The 8,248-nt window shown below is 49.7% G+C and overlaps 1 protein-coding gene across 1 annotated transcript in view; it reads left to right on the top strand.

The window, feature by feature from the left end:
- The window catches only part of LOC101641900 (serotransferrin), a 29,416-nt gene extending 23,154 nt beyond the window's left edge, over positions 1-6,262 (top strand). The window contains exons 14-17 of the mRNA XM_045297816.1: positions 414-478; positions 3,383-3,567; positions 4,711-4,903; positions 6,037-6,262. Coding sequence (XP_045153751.1) covers positions 414-478; positions 3,383-3,567; positions 4,711-4,903; positions 6,037-6,071 — 478 coding nt within the window. The 3' untranslated portion in view covers positions 6,072-6,262. The remainder of the gene's footprint in view (positions 1-413; positions 479-3,382; positions 3,568-4,710; positions 4,904-6,036) is intronic.
- Positions 6,263-8,248: the final 1,986 nt, after the last annotated feature.

Below are 8,248 nucleotides of genomic sequence, written 5' to 3'. Positions count from 1 at the left end.
ACCCCCAAGGAACCATTAATCCAGTTACCGTCGCTATAGATTTACCTATCCTGGATTTCCTATACAGAAAAACATTCAAAAGGGAACAAACAAATAAAAACTAGCAAGAGTAGTAAAGTAAAATGGATACAAACCAACCGTTATTGAAAAGAAAGCAGGCCATATTAAAACTAGAACAAATGTACAAGGATTCTAAGGGAAATAAATGACAGGGTGCTCGGGCTGAGCCTGACGCAGGGCCTCTCTGGCATTGCAGTCTGCGTGACAGCAAGGCTGTTCACATCCCTGGTCCGTGGTCAGAGGGTTCACCGAGAGCGTGGCCCATGTCTATCCCCTCTGCGCTTTCTACAAACGGAAACAGCTTTGACATGTAACCTGCTCTCTTCTCTCTCTTCCTCGATGGAACTCTGCAGGTGTCTGATTGAGCGGGGCGATGTGGTCTTTGTGAAGGATCAGACGGTCATGCAGAACACTGGCGGTAGGTGCACCCGCGTCTCTCTCCCTGTATGCTTTCGGCAGTGGTATTCAGGGCTGGTTTCATGAAAGTATTGTGAATTCTGCCAGGCCTCAAAGCCCAATGCTCAATCTACTTGACTTGGTGGAACATTCACCAAGAAACATTCACCTGCCTGGGCAGAGTGGAGAGGTCCCTGGGGTTCAGAGCACCCCTGAGTTCTCACCCATAGGAGCTCCCCAAACCACAGCAGCCCCCCCGACCAGCCGCCCCCCTTTAACACGTCCATGCATATTTCCCAAGATCAGGAACATCCTCTTATAGACCTATGGTACAAATGCCAACAGCAGACAATTTCTTCTTAACGCTGCCTTAATATGAATGAAGTCCACAATCCAAATTCAAATTTTGTCAATTATTCCAAGAAAGTCCTTTAAATCTGTTTTATATAGACCCTGGCTTTATCCACTGGGGTAGCCTAGAGATGATGGCTTTGAACACCAAGAGGTTGGTGTCTAAATACCATTCTCTACTGAAAGGAACCAGAAAAGTTGGTGCTGGGGCAGGGGCAGGGAAAACTCAAAAGGAGTCTGCAACTATTGGCACACGGATTGCTGCCTGCTGTCTGCAAAGACCCATTGTATCTCCTGCATCTGGTCCGCACTCCCAGCAGGGCCTTTTCAAAGGACCTCGCTGCCCCAGTGTGACGCACCTCTTCCGCCCCTCTACCTACAGGACTGTGCTCCTCTCCTCCATCAAATCAGCAGCGTGGCTGTCCCCAAGCCTTGCCAGGGCCCCTCGCCCTCCTCTAGAGACGCATTTCTCCCCCCTCCTCTCTATCCTCCGCATGCCACAAGGCTGGCTTCCTCCAGCCAGCCTTCCCTTCAGAATTCTTCCATCTGGTTCTGAACTCACCCACACTGACCATGCACTCCGCAAACTAGAAACGGTTATTATCTGTGCCCTGAATATGTGCTTTTGTAGCTGTGTGATTTCCCTCCTCCAAACGAAAGCAGCAACTGAGAGCTTAGTTTTAGCTTGTTAACCTGTCTAAATCATGACAAAGAATGGAGCGGGTTCGGGCAGAGAGATGGCCGATTCCATCAGGAGGGTGCAGGGTTTGAAAGGCTGGTAAGAGAAAGAAGGAGTGATGTGATCAGGTGGTTGACTGTGTCTGCTCTTGCTTGGTGAGGAGAGAGACTGGCAATTTGAATCTCTCCACTGAAACTAAAAATATACAATATTCTTCAAACCACTTAATCCACTTCTATTTATGCATGGTCCTATGCAACGGTATTCACATTAGCCCTGTTACAATAGCAAAAAATAGAAATAAACTAAATACCTTTCAACAGAGAAATCGCTCTTTAAAAAAAGCACTGTGCATCTTTTGGAATATTATACAGTCATTTTTAAAATGAGCCAGCTTTATATACACTGACCCAGAAGGATCTGTCGGCTGTATTAGCTGAATTTTTTAGAGTTATGGAATTTTACCTTCGTCAAGATCCAACATGAAGCCGATCATGAGCCTCTGTGTGAACACAGCTGGCAAAGAATGTGTGCAGCCCGGCCTGGGAGAAAACAGACCATGCTCTCCAGGATCCCCCAGGACAGAGTGGGATTCAGGGAGTGGAGAAAAGGGGGCACTTTTGCTTGAAATGCACATATCCTTCCATTTTTATTATGACTGGGGACTCATACGTCATTTGCTCAGTGGAATATGAAGGGCAATGTGGCAACCCTGTGTTTGGGGAGAGATGTGAGGCTAACAAAGCCTTTGTGAGATTGCCTCCATCAGACATAGCAGAAGCTGAGCACCCCCCACTCCCACCACCAGAGAATGGAAAGAAGAAATTAACAAGGGGCTGAGAGCATGCTGTGGACCTGCTCCCACATAGGCACAGGCACAGGTACATTCTCACTTAGATTAGTAAGAAAGAGTCTGAGTGAAGGCATCGGTGCTGCTTCTGAAAGGAACCATTAGAGAAACCCATCCTTTGGGTTGGCAGTGCCAAAAGGCATCGCATAGCACAGAGATGGGAACTCGGGGCTTAGAGGGTCACAGTCTTTGTTACAGCAACATGAACAGAATGCTCTGGAATCTGGTGGGAAAGAAGATCTTTGTGAACCCGAGGTAGTTTATTGTGACAGCCTGGCTGATAAACACAAGTGAGATTAACTGAAGGCCGGAGAGATAAATGGCTCGGTGAGCCTCACCTTTCTTGTCTCTCGCTCTTTGATCATCGGACCAGTGTGAGGCTGCCTTGCTTGTTCTGTGCCTCAATTTACAGGCTACACTGTCTGTGGGGCGCCTAGCCTGTGAACTGTGTCGCTGTAAATTGAGGTCCCTTTTAGACATCTCTGGAGCTGGGGACTGGCAGTTGGTGACCTGCCTGACAGTGGGTGACCTGCCTGACAGTGGGTGACCTGCCTCGTGATTGGCTGCTGTGCTGAGATAGCCTAGCTTTCTCTATATATAGAGGAAAACCTGGCAAGCAGACTAGACTTGAAGGACTGCTAGTGTCTCACAACTCTCTCTCACAGGAGGAGATGCACTGAGCCATTTGTACTGCTTTATAATTTAACTGTTCATTTCTGGTATTACATATCTATCTGTATATAATTTAACAGTTCATTTCTTGTGTTATATATCTAAGTATCTTTATAAATAAATATATTAAATTATCAGCAATTTGGTTTTATCTCTCTAGAGAACCCTGTCTAACACAGAACCACATTCAGAAAAGGGAGTTCATTCATGGAAAGGATGGAAGGGTTTGGTCATTCCTGAGTGTGAATTGAAGGTGGGCTGTAGTCCACCTTGGCGTCTCTTTCCCTCCACCTGCCCTTAACTGCAGTGCGCACGCTGGGGTGTCAGTGCCAGACAGCGTGGCTCATCCATCGTGCCCTATCCTTCTCTCCCAGGAAAGAACACTGCCGACTGGGCTAAGGACTTGAGCGTGGAAGACTTCCAGTTGCTGTGCCGGGATGGCTCCCGGAAGGAGGTGAAGGATGCTGCCACCTGCCACCTGGCCCAAGTCCCAAATCATGGTGTGGTCGCACGGAAAGAGAAGGCAGATTGTGTCCGCCAGGTGCTGCTCAACCAACAGGTATGGACCAACCAGAGGCTCCCTAATGAACCTGGGTGCTGTAGGGGAGTTCACAGGTGAATCCACTACCAGACCCCAGCGTTCTCTTTCTGGAAGCTGGAATTAAGGGGCCATGGACTCCCCGCAGAGAGCTGGATTGGAGTCTCCGCTCTGTGGCTTCCTCAGCTGTGCCATCGCAGGCGCCTTCTGATCCTCTCGCCGCCTGCTCCCGCTCATCTATGAGATGGGAAGAGTGCTAGTTCTACCTACCTCTCCCTGATTGTGAGCATTAAATGAAATAATGCCCCCAAATAGCCTAGGAAACTGTCTGGTGTACAGGAAGTGCTCAGTACCTGTCAATTACCCTTGTTTCCCTGTCCTGCGCACTAAAGGAAAGCGGCCCAGCCAGCTAAGAAGAGGAAGGCCCTCAATGAGATGGGTGGACACAGTGGCTGCAACGATGGGCTCGCCCTTGAGAGCCACTGTGAGGATGGCCTCGGGCCTGCGCAGTGTTTTGCTCTGCTGTACATCCGTTGCTATGAGTCAGAGCCAACTAGAGGGCACTCAACACAACATCTTGCTTAGGCACACCCACAGCATCCCTCTAATAAGAGCATTGGCCGTCTGTGGGGGGGGTGGGGTGTCGTGGTGGGAGGGAGGATGTCGCAGAACACCCACCCCAGTTCCTGTCTTGTGGTGGCTTGTCTGAATATTCTAATCTTGAAGACCTTCTCTCAGGGACAGCTCATTGACAGGTGACGAGGTTCAGTTTTGTTTTTTTAATGAAGATAGCATGTATTTAAGTTTCCTTAGGCATCTGAAGGTTTCCCCATAAGCAACGCCCAAAAGATATGGCCAGTGAAATGGGGACGCAATCGCAAAGAAGTCAGGGATGGGGGAAGGACAACTCCCAGCGGAGGGTAGAGCTAGCATGCACCCTGCAGAGGGGGTTGCCCTACAGGAAACCCTGGAGCTGGACCCCACTGGGGGAATGCCAGGGGCTGGATGCAGAAGACCTTCAGGCTCACCCTATCCTCTTTCCTTTTTCCCCTGGGGCTGCCTCAGCAGAGCTTCCGCTGCCCCCCAATCCCCCCCACCCCATGTTCTCTGCCGCTTACTTGCTCGCTGCCACCGCTCCTCACGCAGCTTCTTTTCATTTCACAGACCCAGTTTGGAAGACAGGGCTCACAGTGCACTACGGGCAAGTTTTGTTTGTTCAAGTCGGAGTCCCATGACCTGCTGTTCAGGGATGACACACAATGTTTGGCTAACCTTCCAGAGAAAACTACCTACCAGCAATACTTAGGACAAGCATACATAACCGCTGTTGGTAATGTGGCCCATTGCTCCACCTCAAGTAAGTCGGAGGAACTCCATGGCTCCAGGGTGGTGGGTACACAATCGGGAGGGGACAGATGAAAGGGTGAGGGAAATATGTCTTCCCAGCATGTCATGAAAGCCAGCTTTGATGAGCAGATAGTACAGGAGATTCAGGCGCAAGGTTCTAGGATAGGGAACTTTCTGGACAAGCAGAATTCTATTGTATGACGAAGGAAATGGTTTAAGGTTTCTGCAGCTGTGTTGCCCAACATGGTCGTCACTAGCCACCGTGGCTCCGTGCTGGTCAGCAGAGAAAGCATTTCCACCATTGCAGGAACTTCTCGTAGCCAGCGCTGCTCTAGAGAGCTTGAGCCATGCCAAGTGTGTCTACCAAAAGCTACCGTCCATGGAGAAGGCCAGTTTTCCTAAGAGGCAAAGCACAAGCAAAGCTACCTGAGCACCAGCACTACTCGGCACTGAATGTAGCCGCAAACAATCGTTTGGGGATGCGGCCGAACAGTGTGGTTGTAGGACAGTCTGTCTTCTGTGCTAGTGTGCATCTTACAATAGTGATTCCCAGGCCCTGGCCGTGGAGACAGTGACTCGGCGCCCGGGGCAGGCTATCCCTTTCTGACAGCTCCTCACAGAACTGTGATCTAAGGGACAAGCCTGCCAGGGCCCCTGTGGCGAGCACTCAGGTTAGAATCACGCACCTGTAACCTCCATGAGGGGAGGAAGTCTGCTCCATCCACCAGCCCTAACACAGAAACTGGAACGTTCTAGAAGCCTAGTGCATCTTGCTGTGGTAGTTCCTTGCCTGCTAAAGAGGAGTAGGCTAGCCGAGGTCAGAGGGCATAGCCCCCTAGGCTGCATCTAGCCACAGGAATCCAGGTGTGCAAGCCACCAATAAGAAACAAGGCAGGGAGGAGGTGAAGCGCAGAGAAATGATGCCATCCTCCCTGGGATGGGCTCCCTGGCGTTGGTGCTGGCGCTGTACAGGCTAGTGGAGGAACCGTACAAGCAGTATCAGATTGGGCCAGCCGCCCGTTAGAGAGCGGAAGATGAGGGTAACTCATCTGAATGCTTTCATAGCACGCCTAACTGTCCATTCGCTGAACGGTGAGCAGATGCAGGTTCAAATATCAATGCCCTACCTCTTTGCTTCCACAGAACTCCTGGAAGCCTGCACTTTCCACAGAAGTTAAAACCCAAGAGGCGGGACCATCACCCACACAGAGACAGAGCTTCGCCAACCTGCGGGCGTGGTCCCTGCCGCCTGCCCCGCCCTCCCTTGGTCCTGCGCCCTCTCTGACTAGTCTGAGCTAATCACATCTGCCCTTCCACCTCTCTGTGGCCACCTGTGCAGGACTTGAAATAAAAACGATCTTTGAAAAGCTTCGGTCTTTCTGAAGGATTGATTTTAGCCTACTGGACTAGATACCTATTCAACTGGGCCCATCTGACACTTCAGAGCTCACGAGCTCTCCCCTGCAGCCAGGCACACCCACAGCCACAGCTCCTGGGAAGAATGCCATAGGAAAGTTTTCTGAGAGGGGTCGGCGTGGTCGCTATAACAGAGTCACGTGTAAACAAAGTCAAGTGTGTGTGGCCGTGCATGCATGTATGTGTGCGTGTATGTGTGTGTTGTGTGTGTGGAACTTCAGCAGGAAGGAGAGAAGATGTGGGGTGAGAGCAGAGATTAAAGCTCAAGTGAGTTCAGAAAAAGAACATAAAAGGATCGGTATTATTTTAATATTTTGAATGAATTGTATCAAGGACAACAGAAGTATTGATTCTAAACCAGTTGAAATATGTAAATCACCTTCTTGCTTAAAATTTTTAAAAGCATTTTATTGTCATATAATTCTCAAACCATACCATTCAATAGTTCAATCATCTACTAACTTAAAAATGTTAACCCTCGACTGCCACAGTAGCTACCCTGATGGCCTTAAGTCCACGGCCTGCAGAAGTGCAGGCTAATGCTGACCCTGCCCGCCCGCACCTGCCCTGTACCCCTGCCACTCACCTGGCTCCTCATCCAACTACATCCCTAGGTGAACAATAACACCAGGTAGGGGCCCTCCTTAGAACGATCAACCATTCTAGAACAAAAGGGCAGCAGGTGCCCAAGGACAACGTTCAGGAGACGGATGTGCTAGGGATAAAGGAGCAACAGAAGCAGGAAACACAGGGAGGGATTCGAACCAACGACATGGAGCAAAGTGTATTTGAAACCTGAGAAAGGATTCCTATGATTAGTGTCCCCAGACTTGAGCTATATTCCATTGTGCATTTGAGCTTTGGGGAGCAGGAAGAGCGAGGAAAATGTGTCTGATGAATGAGACACGGTTTCCTCTAGAAAAGGAGAAAAGTTGACTACCCATCTCTGATTTGAATCAAGCAGAACACATTTAAGCAGACAGTAGCCTGGACCTCTGAGTCCTTCCTCCGCATCCAACCCCACTGATCTCCCAGAAGCCTGCAGTCACAGGAAGCGGTGATGGTGGAGGGCCTGAGGCGGCTCATGCCCTGCCCTAGCGGCTCACTCTGGGGACTGGGGGAGCTACCTTTTCGCTTGAGTCTGGACACTGCAGATGTCTTCTGCCTGCATAATCCCCTGAACACAAATCAGAAGAAGATAGGACTTTGTCTTCTAAAGTCTATCTTTAGTTTTTCCCAAAGTATACCATTCCAGTAGCACCAACGCATGTGACTCTACAAGATGGACTGGCACAGCCGCTCCAGCAGAACAACAGTTGTGAGGATGGCGCAGGACCGGGCAGTGGCTCCTTCTCTTGTGCACGATGAGCCAGAGCCGACTCCATGGCACCTAAAAACAATTTGTGCACAAAATTCCTACACAGTTGAGGCCGTTATGGGCAGGGTTTCCTATGTCTGGTTCTTCTTCTTTCCCTGAATGTATGGGTTTCCACAGCCAAGTCTACTAGTAGAATGCATGCAAGCAGTGATTTTTCTGAAGAAGAGGCAGTGGTCATTGTCAATGACCAGCGTGTGTATGTGTGTGTCTACGTGTGCGTGTTGGGTGATGGATGCAGGGCAGGAACCAGGACCATAGAAAGAAAAGAAATCGAGTGTGGGCAGACTCCTGCCAGACCTGATCATTGTAATTGAAAGTACAATGAAAAACAAAGCCATCCATTTGCTGACTGGTTCCCCACAACCTGAAAGCCTTCTTTGATCTGGGGTCCCTACTGCCTACCTTTTTCAACCAGAGGTCTTGCAAATGACTTCTACTATCTTCAAGTATGAGGTGGGACTGCCTGGGATCACATCCCAACTCCGCCCCTTACTGGACAAGTTGCTTAGCCTCTGCCTCAGTTTCCCTAGCTGAAAAATGGGGAAAATGGGTCATTGTCAG

This window comes from Echinops telfairi, unplaced genomic scaffold (assembly GCF_000313985.2).
Source record: "Echinops telfairi isolate 266 unplaced genomic scaffold, ASM31398v2 ScPeMD7_7422;HRSCAF=8460, whole genome shotgun sequence".
NCBI lineage: Eukaryota > Metazoa > Chordata > Mammalia > Afrosoricida > Tenrecidae > Echinops > Echinops telfairi.
Note: the sequence above shows the minus strand (reverse complement) of the source record. Positions and strands in the feature narration are given on the sequence as shown.